Source organism: Camarhynchus parvulus, chromosome 1A (genome assembly GCF_901933205.1).
Source record: "Camarhynchus parvulus chromosome 1A, STF_HiC, whole genome shotgun sequence".
NCBI classification, from domain to species: domain Eukaryota; kingdom Metazoa; phylum Chordata; class Aves; order Passeriformes; family Thraupidae; genus Camarhynchus; species Camarhynchus parvulus.
This window is the reverse complement of record NC_044586.1, coordinates 58170494-58197746: the sequence shown is the minus strand read 5'-3', so window position 1 is coordinate 58197746 and position 27253 is coordinate 58170494. Positions and strand designations below refer to the sequence as shown.

General features: G+C 36.9%; 1 protein-coding gene across 1 annotated transcript in view; it reads right to left on the bottom strand.

Annotated features, from left to right (window-relative positions):
* Positions 1 to 27253, bottom strand: part of FBXL13 (F-box and leucine rich repeat protein 13) — a 62619-nt gene that overhangs the window by 5242 nt on the left and 30124 nt on the right. The window contains 10 exon segments of the mRNA XM_030960841.1: positions 2574 to 2673; positions 2676 to 2763; positions 6466 to 6597; positions 10199 to 10282; positions 10605 to 10651; positions 11192 to 11247; positions 20232 to 20332; positions 20335 to 20396; positions 20545 to 20662; positions 21292 to 21380. Coding sequence (XP_030816701.1) covers positions 2574 to 2673; positions 2676 to 2763; positions 6466 to 6597; positions 10199 to 10282; positions 10605 to 10651; positions 11192 to 11247; positions 20232 to 20332; positions 20335 to 20396; positions 20545 to 20662; positions 21292 to 21380 — 877 coding nt within the window.

Below are 27253 nucleotides of genomic sequence, written 5' to 3'. Positions count from 1 at the left end.
TGTTTTGCAAAGATGTATAACTCTCCAGGGTTATCTTTAGAGTAAAAATAACTGGTTGTGAAATTCCTTGGCTGGGTTAGAAGAGTTTAATCAAGACCTTTGGAGAACCTATTGCACATGGGACTCTCAGGCAAAATCCTGGGTCATCCTAGGCCAGAATAATGCAAATGAGTTTCTGAGAAGTCATGTCAGCTCCTTGGTGATGGCTCACCCAACCCAAATTGGAATTTGCACAAGTTTCTGTTCCCATATCATCTCACTTCTACAGGAAGATGGCTCAGCAAGCAGAATCAGAAAGGGCTGACACACTGTTGCTGCTCTAAACAGAGATATGAAGTCACAGAATTAACAAGTCAACAACAGTAATCTGAGGATAAAAGAAAAACCCTTGAGGCTTAAGATAAGAAAAACTGTAAATCAGAAAATTATGAAGAGATTAAATGAATCTGAATTAATTTAATTTCTTTTTCAATTACTACTGTTTCCTACCAATCCTTCAAAGTACTTTCTATATCTAACAAGTGTTTAATTAGAAGCAGAGATTTTAAGGAGAAAGTTCTGAGATGACATTGAGAAAACTACATCTGAGAGAAGTGAAGAAAATAAGACCAGTGACAGCAGAATTGTTTGTGGTAAGACAGTAGAGGAGGATTTGGAAAGTGTGAAGCACACTGGAAATACCTTTGGAGTTATTAAGTATGTGTATTGGTCTTGTGGTCTCTAAAGCAGCGATTAAACCCTGGAATGGCTCAGCAGGAAGTCCAGTACTTACAGAGGACCTGTAGAGTACAGTTAGGGCTCTCCTAGTACAGGCTGTCTATATAGGATGGTATTTTATATTTCTCACTCTCATAAAGTTTTATTAAGTCACATACTCAGATATATCAACCATGTCTAAACTTCAGTTCCTTTCCAGTTTCAGGCCCTGTGGCATGTCTGGCCACTGTGCTGTTCTGGGTGGACAGGGCCTGGTCTGTAATGCTCTTAACCCCCATGGAAGAGTGGTGGACATTGAATCCACATCTTTTGAGACTCACAGGACTCAACTCAGTTCTGCCAGTTTTTAAGAAGGGTAAAGAAGGAAGGCTTCAGCAATTACAGGCCTTCCAATCTCACTTTAGTGCCTGGTAAAATTATAGAGAAGAGAAATATTTGAGAGACAATGCAGCCACTGGGCACAGCCAGCATAAGTTGTCCTGCTTAACCAACTTTATTTTCTTTTATGACAAGGTCATCCACCTAGCTGACCAAAGGAGGCCAGGAGATATAGTGGGTTTGGATTTTAGCAGAGTTTTTTATACTGTTTCCAAAAGTATCCTGGATAAACTGTCCAGCACTCAGCTGGGCAAATCCATAATACACTGGGTGAGCAACTGGCTCACAAGTTGGGCTCAAGGGGTTACAGTAAATGAGGTTAGATCAGGTTAGTGGCCAGACACCAGTGCTCCATTTGTAATGTTTTTATAAATGATCTGGATGCAGGAATTAAATATAAAGTGTGCCAATGATACTAAACAAGACTCCCTGCAGGGTAGAAAGGAGCTACAGAGAGATCAGGACAGACTGAAGAGATGGGCAATTGCCAGCTGCATGAAACTGAACAAGAGCAAATACTCAATTCTTCCCCTGGGATAGGGTAAACCTGGTTATACATACACACTGGGGCATGAAAGGCTGGAGAAAAAGCCCTGCAGAAAGGGATCAGGGAGTCTGGGTCTATGGAAAGTTGAACATGAGCCAGCCATGCCCTGGCAGCCAGGAGAGCCACCCATGTCCTGGTGACATCAGGCACAGCATCAGCAGCTGGGTAGTGGAGGGGATTGTCCTGCTCTGCTTTGCACTGGGGCAGCCTCACCTCCCGTGCTGGGGGCAGTTTTGGGCACCACAATGTAAGAAAGACATTAAACTATTAGAGACCATCCAGAGAAAGGTGACCAAGATGGTGAAATATCTTGAGCACAAGAATTACAAGGAGCAGTTTATGTCACTTGGCTTGTTCAGCTTCGAGAAGGGAAGGCTGAGGGGGAAGGGCTGACCAGTGATAAGGCACAAGCTGTGTCAGGGGAAGTTCAGACTGAACTTTAAGAGAAAGTTCTTAGAGGCTGGTCAGTAAAAACCAGCCTGGGAAGGTGGTCACAGCACACCATAGCTTGACTCACTCGCTATAACTGTGCTTTGTTTTGAGCACAGGCACTCATGTACTGCCATATATTGACATTCAGTCATTGGGAAACAGGCTCCCACAAACCCTTGGAGTGAGCTCATGTACACAGTGAGATGGCTGAGAGCATTAAGCCCAGCTTAGTTTTCTCATTCATGTTCCCATGTGTCCTTTGTCAGCAGAAATGTCCCTAAGAGGACATTATCTGCCATAAAAAGATGGAATCTGTATCTCTGCTCACTTCTGGCTGACACTGGAACATGCAGATAACCCTGCCACACCACGGGAGTCCTAAGGCACCAATAGGGACACCCCGTAGACAGAGAAACTAGATGGGTTAAGCCAGATACCCAGCATGGCACCAGGATGCCAGTGAAGAAAAGAGCCTCTTGTTTTGGGGTTTACAACCTACTCTGAAGTAAGGTTAGGAAATATTTTCTTGGTAATTTTTCTACAGTACAGTGTTGTGAGAATCTGGAGTTGCTCACAGCCTTTCTAAAGATATTCCAGGTACTGTCAGTAAGATGAATGCAACCTGAGATGTCCAAGAAGGGGAGATAATGGCGGGCTGCAGCCAAGTGTTGGATACATGTGTCAATAATCTGTAAATGAAGCAACAAGACATGCAGAATTTAGAAGATTATTGAATAGATAAAAAGAAAAAAGCCCAGAGCACAACTTTAGTGTCTGATTGGTAGGAAAAGTATGTTTAAAATTGAAGTAAGCTTTCTGGCACAGCAGAATTCTGAATGTCTGCAAGAGGCTCCACAGAAACTGTCACTTTCTAATATTAGATATTAGTTAACTATGATTGCAGTCCAGTTTTAAATATTGTGGGGTTTTTTCACCTACTGAGAATGGTTTAACTTTCCCACCCATATATGTGCATGCAGCACATGGAAGCCTTTAGTATTTGTGCTATTGCATTGCTCTCTCTAAATTATGAGGATGCACTTGTATGACTTTTTAAACTCAGTTCTCTGTTACAAATGAGTGTCTCACACCAAGATTTTTGAATGTGTGGTTTTTTTTAGCTTTGAAGCACAGGTCCTTAGTTTCACCTCACAAGTCCATTTTTCAGGAACTGATACTCATTGCATTAATGCTGGAAGTTGCATTTGAGAAAAACATGATACACAGTCTTCAAGGTACATAAGCAGCCATGCAAGCTAATAATTGCTCCACTGACCTCACTGGGAACAGTCAAGAATACATTATGTACATACTTTAATTACCTTGTTCATTCAGGATCAAAAATCAAGACGGAACATAGTAAAACCTGTTGAAGACATTTGATTAAAATCACTGGAGCGGGGTGGTAGAAAGAGGGATGAGAATTTCACTTGTACTAAACAGCCAGTCTCATGAGAATCTATAAGGGACAAGGCAGCAAGATAAAGCTGGGGCCTGGGGTTGTGGAACAGAAAGTTAGCACACTGTGACAGTCCTCCTGGTATATGGAGCTATGTACATGTGCTTTGCTTATTCCAGATCTATTTATATGCTTAATATTAAGATCTGCAATAGATTAACAAATTGATAAAAATATTTTTAAGTAGATTCATATTCTTATTTTTTAAAATTTGCTGACTCTGAAGTCAGTAACTGGTATCAAATGCATTTAGAAAAATCTACATTTGTCATACACTGGCTCCTATTTACTTTAGAGGACTGAATGACAGAATTCATTGTTCATTCTATTGTATCTTCAGAATTTAGCTATTTAAAAGGCCAATTCATTTAATCAGAGATTTATTTTCTGTTCTTGCTGTATTTTTTAATGTGTAGAATATTTCCCACAGGAACTTTATTTTTTTCCTATGAAATAAGGATTACCCTTGAATCAGGCTCCATTCCCTGAATAATGCTCAGAACGAACAGAACAGCTGAATATTTTATACAATCAGCACTTGAAAAATGACTTGTACCTGCCCTAGGCATACAGAACCATGGCATGGAGACCCACAGCGCCTCCACTGAAGTCACTGGAGTTTGTTGAAAGAATTGATCTACATCAGAATATAGGATTAAAGTTATAAACTTCTAATTTTAGAGTAACATGCATAGCATATTCAAAATATTCTTAATGTACATATATGTTTATGTTAATTTAATATTTTTCTATTATATATTAATATTTCTGTATTAATTTAAAAATATTTTTCTTAAAAATAAGATGTTGCAGGACACATTAACATATATCCTTTGGAACAGGTTCATTCTGACTTTCATCTCCTGACCATTTTAAAACAGTTTCTGAGTGGAAAATATTTCTTTATTTAGCAGCTGGATACCCTCAATTTACACTACAGTTTGCCAACGGATTTGTAAGACCCATTAACTTTAACATGCACAGGTGTACCCATCTCATTTTATGGAGCTGCAAGCTGGAGTCAAGTCAAACAAAGACTTGTAGACTTATGGGTAGGTTTATGCAGAAGAGTCTCAATGTTCTTTTCTGAAAATAGTAGGGCATTAGCATTTAACAGACTGGCTTTATAAGTGTTTAAAGAAAAGATATCATCTAGGAACAAAGTGTTGGAAGGCGATTATTGGGTCACTGAGTTGACTCATTTTTCCCATTTGCAGGAACTGCAAAATGTGGCCAGTCCATTCCCTTACCAAGAGCCATACTAACATTGCTTAACAGTTTGCCCCATCTCCCTTCCCAGAAAGCTCTTTCATAATTCACTGCTGTGATAACCAAAAATCTCCCAGTTGCCAGCCTAAATGTATTTACTGACATTTTAGGGTGTTTGTTTTGTCTTGTTTTCCTGTGTTGGTATGTCATGTGCTGGGGAGACAGGATTGATGGCAGCACTACATACTTCAACTGCTTTGGGAAGACCTCTGCACACAACTTCTATTACCACTGTCATTGTGGAAAAACAGCTGAATATCTATCTAAACCAAAGGACACAGGAGATTAGGACCCATGTAAATAATAATTAATGGTGTACAGTTATATCTGTAAGATATAAACCAAGGGCTAGTGTAAGATAGAGATACTGGCCTCCCAGACCTGAAACACAGTGAGCTTTGGCCTAGAGGCTGAGAAACTTCTGTACACTTGGAAGGCAAACAACTTGATCAGAGAATATCTAAATTTAGGGCTGACTAATTAGTTAGCCAAATAATCTCAAATTAGTTGTGCAGGGGCTGTGTTCAGCCACTGCAGGGAATGAGGGGATGTGTAGAGGACTGGAAGAATAGTCAGGGGTTATGGAGATGGGTATTGGTGAGGAGGAAGCAGGGACCAGTGATGGCTGCAGACATTGTGGAAGGAAACAGGACATGGGCATTTCAATGGGGAAAAAATGAGGAAAACTGGTTCATTGAGTGGCAATATTTTAAAGGATAGCTCAAGATGAACATTTCCAACAGTAGTCATAAACTTGTTCATTGCCATGTGATAGTGACAGAAGCAACATTATAACTTTTCCCATGAAATTTAAACAAAAAATGAAATCAGCATTTTAAAAATTGTGTTTGTATGCTTATTTTCAAAATGAAGCAAGTATTGTGTCTTGCTGTTATAAAAATTAAAACCACATAAGTAATTAAATGCACAAAAGCCAGAGCTATTAAGTCAGAAAGTACAAGGAAGGGATATAGGCTTTCATAACAGCATAATTTCAAAAGGGAACACACATTCAGATGCAGCAAAAAGATAATTGGGATGCCAGGCTTTAGTAAAAAAGAAATTATACAGAAAATACAAGAATCAAAAATCCTTTAATAGAAGTTCATGGTAAAGAGAAACTAAGTTTCATTACAGATGAATCTTAATCTAAATAATTTAATTTCAACCCTGAATGCTTCAGCTTTTAGGCACCTCTTTTATTTCAAAGTAGCTACTGCCTTGCCATGTAAAGACAGGTATTAAGTTCTAATGCCCCAGTTTATGCTTTACCTGGGTTCAGAAAAAGAACTGGAAAAAAACCTCCATGAAAATATCAAGACTAATTAAAACAAAGCCACAATCCTTTCAAAGCACCCAAAACACCAGAACCTGGGAGAGCATTTGCAGGAAGTGATATATAATGTGAAAGGTCTTCTCTCTTCAGCCTTGTTTAGACATCAACCCCTGGAGAGAGAAACTTTTACCTGATACAGTGTGGACGCCTTTTTATGGTACCTGCAACCATTAGAAAAATGCCAAATATTCCCAAGAGCCAAGTCCCAAATCCTAAAGTCACAGAAAAGCAGCTGAATGATGCCAGGAAGTCAAATTTCTGGATGAAATAGTAAGTAATTCTTTGCAATAGCAATCCCAGAACTGTCACCCTATTTCTTGTCCATACCTTTGGGCAACCTCCTATGTTGAGAGATGTCAGTCTGTGGCAGTGAAATGCCATTGTTTTCACAGCTTCATCTGTCAGCTGAGGGCAGTAAGAGACATGGCAGTGTTCCAGGTATTCTGTGTGCTTGCAGAACTCGATTACAGTGCTTGTACATCAATCCTTTGATCCACTTCAGACACTTCAGTTCTCTAGCTACCCTTCATTAGTAGTGAAGTCATTCTGCCATTGACTGGGAATGTCACTAGAAAAAGAAGAAATGCATTAAGGGGCTATTTTCAATTGTTTATATGTTGTACTGTGGGTTCATTAGACTAACATTTATGTAAGTTCCTCTGTATGTAGTAAACCATGTTAAATTTGGGTTCTTTAAATCGAGCACAACCCAGAAGGTAAAATGTTGAGCTTAGAGAACCAGCCTAGATAAATTCATTCCACTGCTCTCTGCAAATGCCCATTTTTGTGCATAACAACTTCTTCTCTTTTAAATGAATAGAAAGCTGTATCTGAATAAATCTTTTTTTTTTTTTTTTTTTGGAAGGGAATGGGTGAGAATTTCAGGACTATCACTCAAGAGTTCTGGGCTCTGATTTGCTCTGTGGAGCTCAGGCCAGTTAACTGTGATACTGGTTGACTACAATTTCTATCCTTGTTTTTAGAGTGAATAAACATTTGCAGGCACTACTGACTCCAATTCCAGCACCTTTATAACTCAAATACTAGCTTTTTCATGTATTCTGTAAAGCAGATAGTCTTGGAAAATAATAATGGAACTCCTGTGAAAGGTCACTTAGATTCTTAAAATACACTTTTCTCCTCTGCACTCTGAAACATTTTTTACCTTTGAGCCTGAATCTTTTCCAAGCCTGAAAACCATCATTTCTAGGCTTACAAAGAGAAGTTAGATCTTCTGCTGAAATCTTCTCTGGAAACCTCTTGAAAAGAGATGCCTAAAATCACATTTCTTCACTTCCATGACATGAGGATCACAGGACAGCCTGCAGCTCTACCAGAGGTTTAGCTTCAGTCAGAATCCCTCCTCTCCCATCATGTCCAGCCTCAAACCCTGGTGAGATGCCTTAAATGTGTCACTGAGCTAGGTTCCAGCCTGCTAATCTTGGCCTGAGGCCAGAGTAATTTGTCATTTACTGGAATAGCAATTCTACCTCTACAGGGAGAACAAGGAAGTACACATAGTGGATTGAATAAAAAACCACTGGTTGCATGAGTCTTTTCAAAGCTTTCAAGAATTAGTCCTGAGGTAAAAAGATTAAGCACCACATGGATAAATAAAATGTACGCACACACACAAAAATGCATGTATTTACTATGCACAAATGTTATATATGTATCATTCTGAGAAAATTACCTCTGCAGTAATCAGCCACTAACACACAGCTAATTTTTCCTTATGTTACATAGGAACTCACACAATAACACTGGGTTGATCACTAGAAAATATTTTTATTATGACAAAGGATTATGTATTTCTGTGTGATTTTCATAAGTCTTACCTAAATAGATGCAAAGAAACTTATCAGATCTGAAATTTGTTTCATTTCTGTCCTTGTAAGATTTTTGTCTGTATCTTCCCTCTGGTTTGGTTTTCTTTTTGTCTATTGGTACAGCTATATCAAGGCAGTTTTTCTTGGGCTTTGGATCCTTGTTTTAATTTACAAAATATTGGAAGTGTCAATGTTTGAATCTAGGATTGGTTAAAGTGGAAAATTCAGAATTTATATTAATTGGCTTCTCTACCCTTCCTATTTCAATCTTGGATTTATGGGCTGTTTTTCACCTGTAATACAGAAACATTCTACACCCAGCAACTAAATATTTTTCCTCCATGTGCAAGAGAAACTGCACTCCTTTCAGAATTAGGCCTTAGATGTGATGACTTAATCACTACATTCTCAGCTAGGGTATGTAACACAAGCTGAAGCCAAGATTTCAATGCCTGTTAGATATGTTTATCTTGTTTTTACTAGCATAGCTTGTCTACATACTTATTTAAAATATCCTTCAAAGTTAGGTTCTGAATTTGCTCTTAACTTTAAGTCTACCCCTACATGCTTTTGCAAATAGCATTCCAATTATATTTGCAATCAAAAGAGATGGAGCTTTGTTTGCTTGCTTCATCTTTGTATCCCTGGTTATATATCTATAGAGAAAATAACAGATGAGGTTGTGAGGATAAATTATGTTTGCAAGACATTTAGTCACTATAAAAAGTCAAATGTCATATGAAGAAAACATAATTTTCTAACTTAAATGCACAATTTTAGTTCTGCATAAATAAGGACTGAGGACACACAAACATCAATGAAAATGTCAAATACTAAATTACTGTTCATTAAGTGAACATCATCTGAGTAATGAATGAACAAGGATCCTGTTTTCAAAATATGGGATCTCATAAGTGCTTACATACTGTTATAGTACCTAGGAACAGGCAGTGGGATTATAATGGGATTACCCTCTGCAAATTTTCCATAAAATCATATCCTTTGATTCAATTTCCAAAAATGACTTGTCATTTTGTTTTGAGTAACTCTGTATCTCCTTTCTCCTGCCTTCCCTAGATCCATGAAAACAGGGCTTCTGCAACTCTCACATGTGCTCCCTGCTGCTGCTTTTTTCCTCCAAAAAGTTCAAATTCGTTTGGCACACAGGGAAAGCAGAAACACTTCTTTTTAACAGTCTTTTTTTTTATTTCCCCTGTGTAATGAGACACCTGAAATAGCTTCTTGGCCATGAGCATGGCACAGCACAGAAGTGAATATTCTCCTCTGAGAGCAGCAGCACTGGCACCTCAGGACTTTCCATGAGGTGCACAAGAGGTACATACTTGGTCATTAGTAAAAACATGGAACTTTGCACAGAACATTCAGGAAAGACAAGTCAGAATTATTCCTAGACAAGCAAATGGCCTGACGTGTACATTGAGCAACATGATTCAATCCAGATGTAGCTCTTGTGGTACAGCAACTGACTCATTTTTACAATATATGGCTATAAAATGGTGGATGTTGAAGATTCGTAATGGAAAAACTGTAGAAGCTGAGGACTGGGATTATGTGATGGCATTGGCTGTCCCTGCAGCTGATCTGCAACTGTTTATGGGCATGAAGTTGATACCATTAAAAATCTATTATTTAAGCATTTCTGTTATATATAGTTAGGGACAATTCTCAGTTACAAAAACAAGTGCTATTATTTGGATGTCAATTCCTAACAATATAGATGTTCTTTCTGCTACTGTAAAGTTACCTCCTAGTGTTTATTTCTCATACTGTTTTGAAATACAAAATAAAATGAAAAACAAAGTAAATCTATGCAATCATATTGAGTTTGTCAAATCTCCAAAAGGATTTTGGTAAACTTCAAGAAACCTGTGATAAGAATGAGAAATTTCATAGTTTAACCATACATTTTGAAAACAGTAATTTCTTCGTCATTCTGAATATTCAAACTAAGTTGATTTCGTGCCCACTGGGTTCTGCATGGAAATAAATAGCAAAAAACTGCCCACCTCTTCACCCTTTGTAAGGCAAAATTGAACAGATCTCAGGCATATGGAGCTGTAGGAATGAAAGGGGGGGGATTTTTGATGTAGAATGGTGTTATGAAGAATGAAGGATGACATGCAGAACAAAAGAAGATCCGTTTTGGATATGGTTAATTTAATGAACTAGGGGGGCTTCCAGGGAACACCAAGAAAAAGGCAAAGTTTTACTTGAATCCCATTGTCGCTGAAGTTTTTGCATTGTGATATAGAAAGTTCCAATATTTTTCCATGGCAGCCAAGGACTCTCGAGCCCTAAAAAAATCCAGAAAAATTAATAGAGAAAGGGAAAAAAATCTGTTTTCCCACCTCTTGAGAAACAAAGAAACTGAAGAAAGGTAGTGTGATGTGAAATACTTCCACCAGCAAAACACATTTACAGATCTCCAAAATTTGGGGTGGAAGAACTTTTCGCAATTTTTTTTTTTGTTTGGGGGAGGGTGTGTTTGTTTGGTTTGGTTTATTTGGGTTTTTTTGTTGGAAGAACAAAATACTACTTAACAATTACTAAGACCAAATGTCTTAAAATTACCGCCTTACAATTAAGAACATTATGGCTACAGCTATAGCACAAGACAACATTTGAAATGGTGCTGTCACTCTCAAAAGTGACTTGAACAGCCCCTTATTCAAGACAATAAGGACTTTCATTAGGACTGCAAAAGGATCTAAAGATGCTTTGTGATTTTTACTGCTTCTACACCAGGAAACTGGGCAATGTTCTGATCCTAAATGCTCTAATTTAAAGGAAAATTAAGTGTTGATTTTGTAAAACTCATTTTTATAATCACAGCAGAATAGCTCTGTACTTCATATCAATAAAGTAAACTTTACTGGAAAAAAAAAGTTATCCCTTTATTCCATATGGTTAATAAGTTATCTACAATTAGACAGTGAACAGCGCTGCCTAATTGTAGGCAGAGAGGAAGTATCATCCTGAAAAAACAAGCACATGCAGATAGTGTCTGGAACCCAGATGTGGACACTGTAATGATAGTGCTGGAAGAGTGCGGCTGGAGTTCAAATTTTGCAGATTCCTCAAATCTCACAAGCTGGATAGATACAAAAAATGGAACAATGAAAGAAGTTTCCAATCCTGGCTCTTTATGCAAACACAAAACTTTGCATTTTTCTCAGCAGACGCAGTTGTCTGGTGAAAGCTACTTTCAACAGCTTTGTGCAAATCCACAGATTTCAAATTTTTGTTGACCAGAGTACTCCTATTCAAGACGATAAAATAGTTATGTGCTTAAACCTAAAATGGGTTTTTGCCAGAACTTGAATTTCCTACAGCAAAGATTGATGGTCTGATAGGTGTGATCTCAAGAACATAATTTCTTCTTGCATTTTTCTTTATCAAAAGTGGCACCACTTTAATGCACTTGCTAATGAAATACTAAAGAATATAATAAAGATTTTTTTGCTACATGACAATTAATTCTGCTATCACTTAAAAGTTAATTTATAATCATTTTATACTACTAAAGTGACATTAAATCACAGAAAAACTATTTTTATAAATGAAAATCAATATATTGAGGCATTTTATTAACAATTGGAGATTTAAGAAAAAGAGTGAAGACTTGAAAGACAAGGAATGTCATTAGAACATTACATAAAAAACTATGAAACTTTCATTTTTCCAAAAAGAAACCTCTTCAAACAATTTCTATGTAGAAAGCTTAATCTATATGAAATTTTTAACTATTATTTTTGTATCTAACATACATACAAAGGCATCAATTAGCACTAGTTTTATTAGACTTCGTGATTTATTCCCTGATTAATGTCAGGGATCACCATCCAGGATATTGACATATTTCTGGAAAATTTCTTTTTCTATACTAAATCTCCTGACATTTATGGAAGGCGTGGTTGGAGCTATCATACTGGAACACCTGGAAACAGATTCTGGCAAAAAAAATACTGTGCAACACACAGACTAGGATCACCCACTCTCCAAAAACCTATTTCTCCTTTAATGCCAATAAATTACTCTTGTATCTTAGATGCATATTCTATTGCTATGGAGAAAGGGAAGACTTTGTCCAGCATCTCTTCTATAGCATATTGTCATTTCCATTTTGAAAACAATTTAAAAGGAAACTTCTTGATCCTCTGTAACACCTATTTTTTTCAAGTAATTTTTACATTTTTGTTCTTTTTCAGCTACTTTATTTCATAAGGTCTATAGATATGTGCAGAACAACATTTATTATTATTTCACCATGGTTTCTGTGGGTAAGAAAATGACTATTGCCTGTACCAGGTGAGGACAAAAGCCACCTGAGGCTATGACATACCAAGGAATAACTCTTCATTATTTATATTCTCATGCTGAAAGTCTCTGCCTTTCTACTGCAGACTACAATGAATGTATTGTCTCTCTCTAACAATAACTGTGTGCTAGGGTATTTCCAACTTCTTCTGAGATTTCTGTCCGCATATCTCTTTGCAACCTTCAAGGTCAGCATCTGTAATGTATCTTTGTTCCAGAGATATACAGATGTTGCTTCCTGTTCATACTCCAAACCAAACAGATTTACTCCAAAATTACTCCAGTGTCAGGGACATCTTTTGTGAAAAATCTTCTTTTAGGATTTTTCCTGCTGAAGCTGAGAAGTTCAGCAACAAGATGTAAACAATAAGTTATCTGCTGCTGTGGAATGCAACAGGTCCATCTGGGTTGGCCCAGCTTGGATGTTTATGGTTGATAGCCAATCCGGGGAGGGAACTCTCTCAGACAGAGTCGGAGAGAGTTGCCTTGTTATCATTCTTTACTTTTCTATTCTTACTTTAGCAAGCTTCTGAAAAGCTCTCCTGCTTTTTCTTTTTAGTATAGTTTTAATAGACGCATATATCTTAAAATAATAAATCAAGCCTTCTGATAATAGAGTCAAAGATCTCATCTCTTCCTTCACCCAAGAGCCCTTGTGACAACTGTCACACTCCAGTCCTTGGACAGCTCTTAAGAGGTGTCTCCCACCATCTATGCCTGAGCCATTTACTATTAAATTACTTAATTTATCATCTAAAATGCCCAGATTTCTGCGCAGATTAGCCACAGTCAGGCACCAGTGTCATGAATTGAACACTAGAAGAGAAAAAAGCAATTCCTACCATGCAGATTCATTTTGCTATTAAAAATACATATGTGTCAGGACAAAGTTCAGATTCACATAGTAAAAAACCTCTGGGAAATGGGTAAGCAAACGTAGCTGTATTGTTTCTAATACCTGAGCTAATATGATGGCGGGCCAGACCTGTTTTCAGGCACTGTAGGGACATTTTTCTCTTGCAGCGTAGAAATTCCACTGTATAATGCATGCCATAAAATTCAATTTCCATACCTAACACCATTTGTGGTTAGACCAGGTCATAGTTTACGAACTATGATTGCCAATGTTTCTTGAAACAGTCCAGCTGACAGGGATTCCATTGTGACAAAATATCCTGTAACAACATCAAGCCTGATTTTCCACATTGCTGAGTACTTTTAATTGCAGCTGATTTGCATTGGGGCTCCAGGTGCTGGCACATCTGGCATTGATCATAATGACTCTTAGTATTTCCTATTTTTTGTAGCATTAAGTTTTTAAGTCTCCAGATTAAATGCTCTCTTTCTCCAGTCTTCTAAACAAGTTGGAATTTGGAGCCCACTTTAATATACTTTTTCTTTTCCTTGCCTTAGGAATGTGTGGAATTTGTCACATCCTTTCCTTTGGAAATCAAGTGCAAATAATTAATTTGCTGTCTGTAGCTGGTTGTATCTATTAGACCCAATGATATCTTTTTCTTAACTGTTACAAGGCTATTCCTCAGTCCTAATGGCCTAATTTTCTAACAGACTAAAAAGCAAAGCCAGACTATGGGTTCAAGTCACTGCAGATTCAGAATCCCACTAAGAGTGCTAAAAAATTCCTCTATATTATTGTAGAAAGTCAAAATGCCATTTTTGTTTGGGCAGGGTTTTCTTCCCCTGTTTAGAAACTCATTGTTAAAATATTAGTAAATATTTATGTTGCAGCCTGGCCTTCAGGACCAGTCAGGATTTGAAGATCATTAACACATAAGAAGTGAAAATGGAGCTAAGTGCTTACTCATTCATATAACCTCTACTCTGGAGTACCCAGTGATTGCAAAGCATTCCCAACTTCAAACAGCAGCTACACGCACACACCAGCAACTCATCCCAAAGAGGGAATGGGGCCTTAAATAATTATAGCAGAAAATTTCATGCATGACAGTGTCACAGGACACACTGCAGTTGAGACAGCCACAACACACAAAGCATCACCATACAATATCAGAAAGCTTCAAGCATCAGCCCATACAGAGTAACACCATTCCAGAAGGCTTCAAGCATCTGCTTTTCTCATTCTTTAGCTCAACCTTTTTCTATTCTTCATCTTACATGCTTTACACCTGTGTGCCCTCTGTTCCCTTTGGTGGTTGGTCAGTGCCCCTGGGCACTCCATAGCTCATTGCAGTCAATGCCGCTCACCTGCTTCTCACAGCTGTGCCCACTGGGGATGAGGCTCAGCCACAGCCCCATCCCAATTACCACAAACTGTACTTCCATGACTGCAGTCACTGCAGAAGAAAGTGGTGAAGCAGAGAATATTTTCTGTGTACTTTGTACATCCTTTTATCCTTGATTTCAGAAGTGATTCAGGATTGTTCCTATTTTTGAAGTATCGTACCTACTTTTTATGTTTCAGGCTATTTTTTTCTTTCTCATTATTACACTGCATATAACTCACCCCTGATGTTAAGCTTCTCCATTAAGCTTGCCTGAGCCTGTGTCAGGGCTGTTTTAGTTCCTAGATGCTTTATGTAACTCAGGAGTCAACTAAGCTTATTTTATTATTCTTTGCTATGTTTTTCTGTCTAGATCCTGCTTGATTAAAGACATTTTCTTCAAATGTCCTAATACTTTTGTACCAAATTACTTTCCTAATGTCCCACGAATATGGGTGGTCCAGGCCATATGCATCAGCAGCTTGTGTTGGAAGGAGGGAAGCGGGGCAGCTGCAGGCTCTCAAAATCACCCTTGGAGCAAAGCTGCCAGAACCTTGTCATGTAGACACTGGGGAGAAATAAGACATTTTAACAAACATATGGAGAGTGTAAGAATAAAATTTGTGACTAGAACTGCTTCTCTAATTCATGGAAGCAGTTCCAGCGACTCTGCTTTCCTAAGACAGACAGATTTTGGTCCTAAGTGCTGACTTTACCATCTCTGTAATAGAAGCTCAGATCTCTTGCATGTATTGTAAATAATTTTAGAGTGTTATCTAAAATTTTTGTAATGTTACCTCCGCATTCATGCACACATTCACCATACTCACAATTTAAAACACTATAGTCCTTATTGCAAGGAGTTAAGAGGAGCAGAATGTGAGGCAAAACAATGAAGGACGGAAGGATAGGTAGAAACAAGAGAATCTTCACAAGGATTTTAAACTATTTTTCTTTCAAAGAACTCAAAATCTTTGCTCTGTCATTGCATTCTTGCTTTATTTTTTTAAAGAAATGTCTCAAATATTTTCATTTCTAAGATTCTTTTAAGTTTTCTAGAATTTTAAGAAACTAATCTTGAGTACTTCAAGAATGACAAAACCAGATGTCCTTCTACTATAAAAAATTACTGACACTCTAAAAGTGTGTGTTGTTTAAAAAAATTTTTGAATAAAGGAAATATTTTCTGAAATGTAAAAGGATGAATGCTAAAATCAGAGTGAAAAAAATATTATTTAAAATGTAATTGTGTGGGGTTTTAATTTAATGTTATGTATTTTCTGAGAGTAAGAGCAATATAGTCAAAGCCCTAATGAGAAAAGTACAGAAACTTCATTATGCCACCAGTTCCTCATATGCTTGAAGTTCACTTCCTTTTCATTGCATATTTGGTTTTGTTAATGGTCTTATTTAGCAAGGCACTTAAGCAACATGCAACTTAAACATTATATGAATTAATTCCCTTTTTCTAGCTAGTGTTCACACGTTTCCCTAGGCATATTTTTTTCATGCAAGATGTACAACTTTCTATGCAATATCAAACTCTGAACATATGCAGTGATTACTTTCATTCCATTTCCAATTTTCAGTTGAGAAGTAGGCTCAGGATAAGTATAATAAACTCCTCCAAACATTAGACTTTTAATGTTTATGTTTGAAGAAGCAACAGAAGAGAAAGGCACTAACACTGAGGGAAAAATTTCCATTTTGATTAAGTCAGTCATACCTGAGACACAAATATATCAGAAAATATGGCTCTAGTGTATCTTTTCTCCACTATGTGTCCCTTAAGTATATGTCAATCCTTACTGCAAGAAAGTTTGCTCTGCTTTGAAGGGCAGGATTCTGCTGTCATTTGAAAAAACAAAAAGGAAAATTCTCTTTTGTAGTGCAAATCTAAGTTGCACCTTCTAAGTTTTAAACACTAAACAGCAAGACAGGAAAAGCAAGAGAGATCCACAGCACAGACTGCTGGAAAGCACATGAGCTTTACAATTTTTCTTTATTCAATACAATCAACACAGTGTTGATTACTGTACATGAAAAACTGTGCCCTCTGTTGCATTTTCAAACCAATACTTAGCCTAAGTTGATAGAGATCATAGTATGACTTCCTCTATATGCTAATAAAATGTATAATATAAACCCAAAGCATACAAATAGTAGCTTATTACAGAGCAGACTGATACGTTTCCTTTTATCAAGTAAAGTTTTAAGACTAGGAATGTATTTAATATTTAATGTATTTATTTTGTATGTGCATAGATTTTACATGCTTAAATACAGCAAACAGCTAAAACCAGTTTTTTTCCTACCATAGCTCTCAGAAATTACAAAAATTAAAATGCTCAATTTACCTGTCTTGTGGGAGAGAGAAAACTGCAAGCCCTAGCAAGACAGAGTAAGCAAAAAAGCTTGGTTTGTTGCCAAGGTCATGGGTTGTGCTATGTGAAAACTAGAGTAAGAAGAAACACAGCATTTTAAAAGGCTAGCTGTGGCAAGAAAAGAGAAAGAAAACATTTTTGTTGTAACATTGTGGGACTAAATTCAAGGCAGCATAAATTTCATTCAGATATAATTTTGTGATATTTTAAATGAGCACATTAAGTGAAGTCTTCTTGGATTCCCTAACCCTCTTTATTTAGTGTAAGTTTTTTTCACTTTCTGGCCTCCATAAAAGATACAGGCATTATAATTTTTTTCATGTTCTAATTTTTTTTTTTCCACAAACTTTGTGTTACAGCCAAATAATGAAGTTCTCAGTCAGAATTGTGTCTGGACAGTGACTGAGTGAGTAGTCTCTATGGAAAGTTTTCTTGACAAGGACTTTCTTAGTTTTTTCTGTGTTCAGTGCAAAGAGTTTGTCCCAAAAGTAAAAGTAACAGCTTTCACAAGGCAGGACCTGCCAATGTTTAACCTGACTCCCCTCAGTGCTTTTGTTTTTTGCTTTCCAGCTTTAGCAGCTTGACATATTGAAGATACCTTGTTAGTAATTCTTTCATTGGCAATTGTTTTCTAGACCACAATGGAGAGCAGTGCCTCTGTTGGAGCTAACACTCAGCTCTCTTAGCTTAACTCCTGAAGCACCTTGTACAAATAAATGGCCTTACACTTACACTCCATCACTGACCCCAAAAGATAAATGTAAGCAATATTTATAATCACTAGTTTTCCTAATCTGTACAAGTCAATATGCAATTTGCATTCAGGAGCCAACATTGAAGGTAAGAAAAAATTAATGATGGCATTTTTAAACTAGACCTTTAAACCCCCAAAAGAGTCAGAATAACTAATTGCATAATTAGAAAGATGCTGCTCTTTGGAATGCCTGAAAAACTGAGCTTTCTGAAAAAAAGTCTGTTGGCGATAATGAGAATTTCCATTAGTTCCAGCACTCAGAAATGATCACCACTCCAAATGACAGAGCTTGGGAATCAAATCTAGAAAAAATTAGAACTTGTTTAAACATTTCATTTGTACTAATATATTTTTTTAATTTAAGGAACTGAAATAACTTTAAGGAAAAATGATCTTCAAGCACAGCAGCAGCAAAAGTCACCAGCAGCATTTGTGTGCAATAGTAGTTCTGTACCCTGCATGAGGAGTTAACCTGAGTTCTTCCTCAGAGTGTTTCACTCAATCAATTGCATATCTTGCACATAGCTAACTTATAACACACACAGAGGTTATAAAAATGAAGTAGATAGAAAAGCTTTCAGCCAAATTGAGAGATTTGTAGACCTGACTACAGGTCTTTCAAAACTACAGATGTTTCAATACAGTTCAGATCTCTGGTATGTTTAACATTACTGTACAATTAGCTTTTCAATGCATTCCCAGAATTTTTTTTGTGTTCCCTGATGAATAAAAAATTAATCCCAGAATTCTGTAGGATAGAATCATATTTTGGCTTGTACAGTTTGTTGCAGCACAAAGAATCACTGCAAATCCCAAAGTCCCAGTGCTACTAATGAACTGATAACCTGAAGAGGGCCTCATTGTGTGACTGCAAGCTACAGTAGAAGCTAGAATTCATAAAGTCACCCTGCAATAATTCAACCACTGTGACAGTTTGGGTGTTATTTCACAGTGCAGTTGATTGTCATTCAAGAGAACAGATAAATTCAAGAAATGCAACTTCAAAATAACCAACTTTCATAAAGTCCATAAGGAATGCCGAGCCTGGCAACAAAGTCAACTGAATTTAAAAGGTTAATATTCTGTAACCACACAGCTTGAGAGCTGAAATGGCCACATTATAACTTTTTAAATAATCAAGGCATGAACACACAGCTGATCAACTATGTGACAACGCAGGCCATACACTGCTTTATCATACATGAGGACAAGAGTGCCATCATTCCTAAACTGGAATAATGTGCCAGGGAAATGAGCCACTACATTACCTGTGTCCATTTTTAGACACAGAAAAAACAGATGTTTTCACTCCCATCTTTTAAAATCATTCTAAAAATCATTATCTATTTATTTTCTTTCTTCAGTTTTCACATGTAGTCATTTCCTATAATTTAGGGACTCTGATTTGGTAGATTTGAAATCCCCATTCCCCATCCCTGGGCACCTGGAGCCCAGGGTCAACACACCAATGAGTTTAAATATGTTAAAATCTGTAACTTTGTTAATGCTGAAACACTAGAAAGTGTCTGGAAAAGCAATAAAATAAGACTGGATTTCTACAATACCCTTACTAGTGCTTAACAATTTTTGTTAGGATAATCCAGCCATTCTTTAGCAGTAGAAGCAGTAGACACGTGCAAACACATTCACAGCCCATGATTTGGCTGACAGACTGGAAAACCCAGCCTGCTAAAGGTTAAACCAGAAAATGCAGGCAGCTGTCCCACCTGCCCAGCTAAACTACCAACAGGGTAATGTGGTATTGCTCCAGCACTTTTCAGGGCTCCTACAGGCAATATTATCAGATTTTTATACACCAACAGGCACAAAAAAAGCTTTCATTACACTTTAGAGCAGAATCCCTGAAACTTCTCAGGGTGTCAGAAACTTTAGGTACAACAGCAATTTCAACTTCTTTGTATTATTTTATAGGTCTTTTAAATTTGAAACGTTTATAAACTTTGCCTTCCCCATTCTCTCTCACCCTTGATTCTATCATTGTACCACAAAAGAGGGATCAAATGTGCAGCTTTGGAACTCCTTCCATTTGTCTTTGTTTCTACAAAATATATTCTTTCTCTAGATACATTACCATGTTTTCTTGATAATTGTAAAAAATTGTCAATTTTATTTATTTCTTAGTATTAGACAGTAATAAAGCATTACTTCAATATTCACAAAATTAAATAATATCCAAGTTTCAAGAGAATTGTGACAATGGAATTGTGAAAATTGTCTTTGGTTATCATATTCTCCTTCATAGCCACATTCCAGCACTATAATTTGTCATGGTTATTAAGTGACATTTCATCAACAATTAATTTTTTTTTGCTTGAACCGGAGTAACAATGAATGGAATTTTGAAAACATACAGGAACAAAACTACATGTAAAAAATATTTTTCAAAATATTATGATATCTATACTTAGATTCTAAGAATTTATTTTTAAAACTGTAAGATGTGTTAACAGGACGTATTAAAAGTAAAATTAACTTCAGCACAACCCCTTTGCAATGGTTAAAGAAATCTGATGTGATCTAGTACCTTGTGCAGCCTGCCATATTCAGTACGAGAATATGCTTCAATGGTGAAATCATCTTAATACCAACCTCTGTAATCCACTGGCAATCGACCACATGAATGTGTGCCTCATGTATGGGCAGCATTTACTCATCAGCTTGAAACTTAAATCAGCATTTTGGTTATTCCCTGTTGAAATATTTAAGATGCAAGTTACACATCTGACATACATTAAGAGCATGATCCAAATACCCACTGAAATCAGCTGAAAACTTCACATTATCTGAATGAATTGTAAAAATACATAATCCTAATAATTTTTGATCATTATACTAACCTTCAATGCTGACCTTCAAAAGTTTACATTCTGCAAGGGCTCTAAAAGTTGTGTCAGAAAGTTTTGGAGAGTCAAGAAAGACAACAGACATTACCTGTCAATATTTTTCAACCAGAGGCTTTGAAGAAAAAAGGTGAAATTAAACATTCATATGCTCCTCATGCTGTCATGTAGAAAAAAAAGATCAGCAAATATTCTCCATATAATACCAAAAAGTTACAATTTTAAACAAATAGTTATAATCCATGTAACAGTAGCTTCCAGAGAGTGAGTGGCACATAAACCACTGAAATTCTCCACATAGTTATTATGTTTGGGAACACAAGGAAAAGAAGCAAGTACCTGGAGACATGAAGTATGGCAGACACCAGAGACAGTGACTTAGTGAACAATCACTTTTGCAGAAGCCTGGAAGTTCTTTTTTGATGGGCAAAATCAGTAGCAGAATGCTGTTTCCACATATTACAGTTGCTTTACCACTGAAAGAAATGAAATGCTCTCATTTATAAACTGGAAGACCATAATTCAAACATACCAATGAAAAAACAAGACAAGACAATTGAAGTTTCCTGACAGCGAATGCAAGTGAACAAGATTTCATAATTAGACAATAGTTGTAAAAATTTCTTTCGCTTAGAACTTCTCCTCTTGAATTGATTCTTACTTCTTTGAAGTCATTTGAGAGGATAGCTCAATATAAACATCATAAAGTTTCTCAAAAAGTACAGTTCATTTTCAGTTTCTAACTTAAATACAGTCTTTAAGAGTTAACAGTTGGCTGATTAGCAAATCTTGAATCCAATTGCAGCCATTGGCAATATTTTTGAAGACATCAGCTCAAATTTACACAAGAAATTAAATGTTTATGTCTTAGCAAGCCTAACAAAAACAGTACACGAAAAGCTTGAGATCTTCTCAATGCTTTAACATCTTACCTAGGCACATAGATGCTCACTAAAACAAGAAATGCATTAATCTCACTAAAAGAAAAACAGATATATATTGCTCTGAAATTCAAACATAATATAAGGGATCTGTTAAAAAAATGTGTCCTCTAACCAAGCAAGAGTCACGTTCAACATTTTCTACAGCTGACACCATTTATGGAAGTGGCAATGAATGTTGCTGTCTCATTATTCTACCTTTGTTTTCCCAACCTTACGATTTATGTACCTATGGTAGATGTTGAAATTCAGTTTGAAGCAAGTTCTGAACGTAATAAAATATCTTCATTATTTCTTTCCAGATCCACAGTAAAATGTGTGTTAGATTCAGAGTGGGTACAAGAAAAGGTCCTCGGTAGTCACAATAATATTGAGCTCTTCTACAGAATCCTTCATGCAGGACCACAACAACAGCTCTGCCTACTCCAACAGTGCAATATTCAATGAAATTCACAAATGGGCTGATGCATCTGTCAATTCAGTTTATTCCTTTTATCCCTCCAGGGAGACAATTCTTTAACTGCTTAAATTCAATAGATGTCCATTCACTCTTGGGCATACGAAGTGTTTCTTTTCACATATAAATGCTGTGCAAATGACAGTTTCTTTTCAGCTTCTACACAAAGCATAGATGTGAACAATTCCTCCCCATGAAGTCCCCCTGATATTTGCATGTAGAGATCTCACTGTTTTCCAGGCTTTTGAAGGTGTGTGATTTAACAGTTGATGGTTGAACTTGGGGATCTTAGAGATCTTTTCCAATCTTAATGATTACATGATTCTATAGTAACCCTGTGCAGCTCAGACTACAGCCTCAGGAATTCATTTGCAAAACATCCACAGAAAAAAAAGGAGTCTGGCAAGTCCTCCTGGGTACCAAATAAGGCCTGTGGAGAGAAGAATCTAAAGAAGGAATCTTGTAATATAAATAGATTGGGAGAGATTTTTGCTGTGCCCCACCTCTCCAGCTGCTGCAGAAGCCTGAGGTGCTTGGCTACCTTGCCTGAGGGAAGCAGCAGGGTAAGGGACAGGCTTTGCTTGGGGTATAAATGTTGTCTGACACCACCAGCAGACAGGAGATGGTCACAGAAAAGCAAGCCAGAAACTGAGCAGCAGCTGATCACCCATCACACCTCAGTATGGTAACAATCCACCAGGACATGCAGTTCTTGCACTTCTAGTCTCCAGCATTTGTAGCACATGACTGGTCCCCACCACTACTTATCAGTGGAAAGTAGAGTCAAGTCTGCTTTACTTCTATCTTACATTGACTGAGGAGATTCACACCTCGGGTTTCTGGCTCCTCTTTCTGAAAATTTAGAATTTGGGTTCCTTTTGCACGTAAGATGTGTTTTAAAGGAGTAAATGACTTTAAGTTATAATCAAGGCAGACTGTCTTTTCTTTTCTGGCATAATGCCCCATCTTTTAACTTATGCCCAGGTTGGCTTGCTCTTTATTTTCAGGCTGAAGTGGCCTTTAAAACAGATTCTTTGTCAATTGTTTCAAATGCTTTGATGTTAAATCTCTTTTCTTAGAGGACTGGGGCACTCTTTGCACATTTTCCCTTGTGCAGAGGGATGCCAGCCCAGAGGGAAACTGGTTTCATGTCTGTCAAATGTATTCTTAGACTTAAAGTGTTTGTGCAGATCTCACAGACAGACAGACAGAGAGAGAGACAGACAATATGGTGTGCCTCATAACACACACTGGCACTTTTAGCGCTGTGGATGCAAATAATCTGTTGTGTTTTGAGTTCAGGACAAGTGTAGCATATAGCCTGCAAAATGACAGAACGAAAACCCTACCATCAAAATAAATTGAGTTAACATTTTACTGGTCATGCATGGTGATATAAATCCCATCAAGTCCCATCCTTCTGACAGATGGCTGTGTTCAAGGTGGGGTCTGATGTGGTGCAGCTGTGTTACCCTGGATCAGGCTTCTCCAGGAACAGCTGTACTCTAAGAAGCAGATGAAGAAGGAAAAAGAGCAGAATTTTGTTCTGAGGCTGCAGGGGAGGTGGCAGAGAGGGATTATAAAGGAAGAACCATCTCATAACCACAAGTTGGTCAGAGCATGTACAGCCTTTTGGTGCACTCCAGGCTCTCTCACACCACATCCAACTGAGATGTGTCTGTTGGACAAAAGGACACTGTGGCTTTGGGAATGTGGTTGATGTGGGCAACACATCAGTGAGGATAGTACTGCAGACCTCACCATCAGCATGGATGGATTGGATTTGCCCATCCCAAATGACTGCAAAATAACCAGGTGCAGTGTAGGGCTACTGTGGCAAAGGCAATCAGTCCTCTTTTCTACTGGTAGTGATAATCAGAAGATAAATGTCAGAAGGGAAAGATGTATGCTAATTGTCAGGACAGAATATGAAACTCTGAAACTCGGTTGTCCAGATTCTAATTTTGTACTCACTATTGGTATATGCAATGTGACATAATCCTGTCTCGTTTCCTAACCCCAAAATATTCAGTATGTATGAAAGGGAGTAGCTTAATGGTGAATATCTGAGGGATGTATTGGGAAATCTGTACTTTCTGCTGATCAAGAAGCACTAATTGCTTTAAGATGGCATGACCAAGTCATTCAAGCAAGAGTTTACCTAACTCTGCAGCAGGCCTCTTGCTTGTTGGCTCTTAAGCAGCACAACAACAGAAAAATATGAATCCTGGGATCTCTGTATAGCAAAGAGCAACAAAGATCCCAAGACAGGTCTGAATCACCTCTGGAGACCTCTCCCACTCTCTAATTTCCATATAAATATATGAAGTTAATTTTCTAGTCAGTACCTTATTTAGATGCCTAAAATAAAGTGAAATTCCCATTCTCAAAAGGAGAGATGGTAGGTAGCAGGTAATCAGATCAAACTCAGCAATCCTGACAGAAATAGCATGACTTTTTCTGGAATTCAGTAAGGATTGCATAGTGTTAAATACAGTCTAAAGGACTTTTAATCTCTATCTGGAAAACCACTGTTTGCTTAACATAGACATTTGATACCAGAAATAGCAGAAATCTAGTGCTTTCCTCCATGAAAGCCAAACCAGATTATAGGGAAGCAGTTAATAATAATACCACTGCACAGATTGTTTTGTTTCTAATTTCTTTTTCACTTTAACTGGTTTTTTACTTAAAAATGGATAATGGATCTCAGGCATGATGTTGAGAAAGTTCCAGTGTGAAATATGCGTTCAGATAAGATTAAATAAAATTAATTAACATTTAAATCTTACTGCAATCATATGTATGTCTCTTTCCTTTATTTCTAGAACAATAAAATCTTAAATTTCTTTTGTATGTCCCCTGTGGATTCTCTATGAAACTTCAGGCACTCTCAAAGATAAGGTACTGAAATGTGAGATTTCTTGCACATTTTAGTAAAATAATTGCTTTCTCAGCTCACTTGGAATTTCTGTGTTTAATAGATTGCCTCAATAGTGAACAGCTTGGCCTGAGAATCAATGTTAGGATACATATGGAGTTTAATACTGTATTCCTCACCCCAGATGAGTAAAATCCCACTTAAACCTCATCTATCAAATCAATTGTGAGGAAGAATATTGAGGTTATTGAATCTTAGGTCCCACAAAATTCTGCAAAATAGACTTTTTCTGCATGACTCAGTAAAATCATTCTATAAATGTCTTATTGTTCTTGCATATACAGATCAGAAGTGAATGCAAAACTAAAATATAAATGTAAATAAAATTAGGTAAACAAGTAAAATACAATTCCTTGTCTGTAGGAGTTTTCAGTCTAATATGTAAATTACCGTCTTGGGTTTTTTTCTTGATTGCATAATAGTATACTATGATCTGAAATGAAAGTACAACAAAAAAGAAACATGGAGCAAACCACAGCTAAAGATCTGTCCCCATGGATTTAGAAAATAATTGCAGTGAAATGATGAAATGCTTATAAGAATATCAAAGTTCATTTAATTTAACCTTTCTATAGTTTCTTATTCTGAAGAATAGGGATACACAGGTTTATTATTCACGTTTGGCTTTTTTGCTACACATACACTTACTTTACAATTCTGTCTTTCTCCCAGAACTGATTGGATTTGTGGAATCCAGCTTTCAAGGCAGAACTCTCTCTGCAGCACAGAAAGGATTTTGAAGAAACACTCTTGTGATTCCAATATTGGCAATACACTGAGGATAGAAATTTGAAAATCAGCATTTAGAATTAAGGAAGTACTCTCTGGGGCACATGGGACTATCTTTTTTTTATCCTGTGTTTGTCAAGAATCATAAAATGAATTGTGACATCCTTTCAGATGTTTGGCACATTACATTGATGGCTCGACTCCACATGTTATTTCTCTTTTAGTTTTCCACTGTCCAAAAAAAAAGCACTTATATTAACATATTCCTGAATTAGCATTTTCCTAAAATAAATAACAGAGCATTTGTAACTTATAGTATTCTTCAGTTTGTATTCAGGAAATGTAAACAATCATTCTCTCCTTCAATAAATAAAGAACATAGCTCAGATGTGCTCCCCAAGTGATGGCCCCTTTTTTTCCTTGATACGTCTGAAGAAGCCAGAATTTGCCAAAATTAGAATTCTCCCAATGAAGCTGGAGCAGGGGGAAAAACAGATGTTGAAAACTGGTGAAGTCTACATGTAGGCTTCTCCAACACCCCTGCAAAGCAGATGTCAAGAAATGAAAGGGACAAATTAATTTTTTCTGGTGGCTTGTGCTCTCTTATCCAGCTGTGGTAACCTACAGCAAGTGACAGACTGCTGTAACACATTTTGGGCATGACATGCAATTGCTTTATACCCTCAGGTCTTTCCAGTTTTGTGTCTAATAGCAGAAAATTTTCCACCAACACTGTTCAGCTTCAGAAGGAGAACAAACAGATCTTATGCTTTCTAGGTGGGGCTCTGAGAAAGTCAACAGTATTATAGGGTACCTTTTGAACAAGACACAAGAGAATCTCTATATTTTCAGGAAAATATGTTGAAGCTCATTAACAAAAATATTTACTGCCTGTGCCATATGGATAAAACTTTAATTACCATGACTTTATGTAAAACCCCCCATGCCTACAATTTATCTAGTATTATTGCCATGTATGAACATAATAGTCAAAGAAAAGATTGCTTTGTTTTGTAGCAATGGACTAGAAAATGCCTGCCTAATTCTCACTTTTCTTCCCCTGTTTTAGTGAGCTAAATAAATGCCTTGGTCTTTAAGTTGCTACTCACACAATCCTTAACATAATCATACATTTTACAGATGGGCTTTCTAATTAACCATTCGAATCCTACAGAAGTAGTGGAAATAAAACAATTCATATAAAGAGAACTGTTATGTTAAAATGAAAGAAAAAAACCAAGAAAAATTAAAAAAACATTAAAAATACACAATCTGTAGAATATTTTAAGCATAATTTCAATGTCAATAGTATAACTCCTCTACAGTTTTCCAACTAATTCTGAAATGTTAGCCTTACAAAATTTCCCTTTGGTTTCATTCATCCAGTGAGGTGGAAAAAAGATTTTTAAAATCCTTTATCCAACTGTGATGCAATGTGATGGTTTTTTTGGTTTTAACTGTTCACTTAAGTACTTGGTCATAACCATTAAGCACTGTTCCAGAATCCAAAAATGGAGAAAGCTGTGGAATTCCTTTCAGGGCTCTCAAATACACTGGCAAGAAAACCCACTGTTCTCTGGTAGGGAGGATTGTGGTTTTCCCTGTTTGATGCTGATCACTTCTCCCTTAGCACTATTA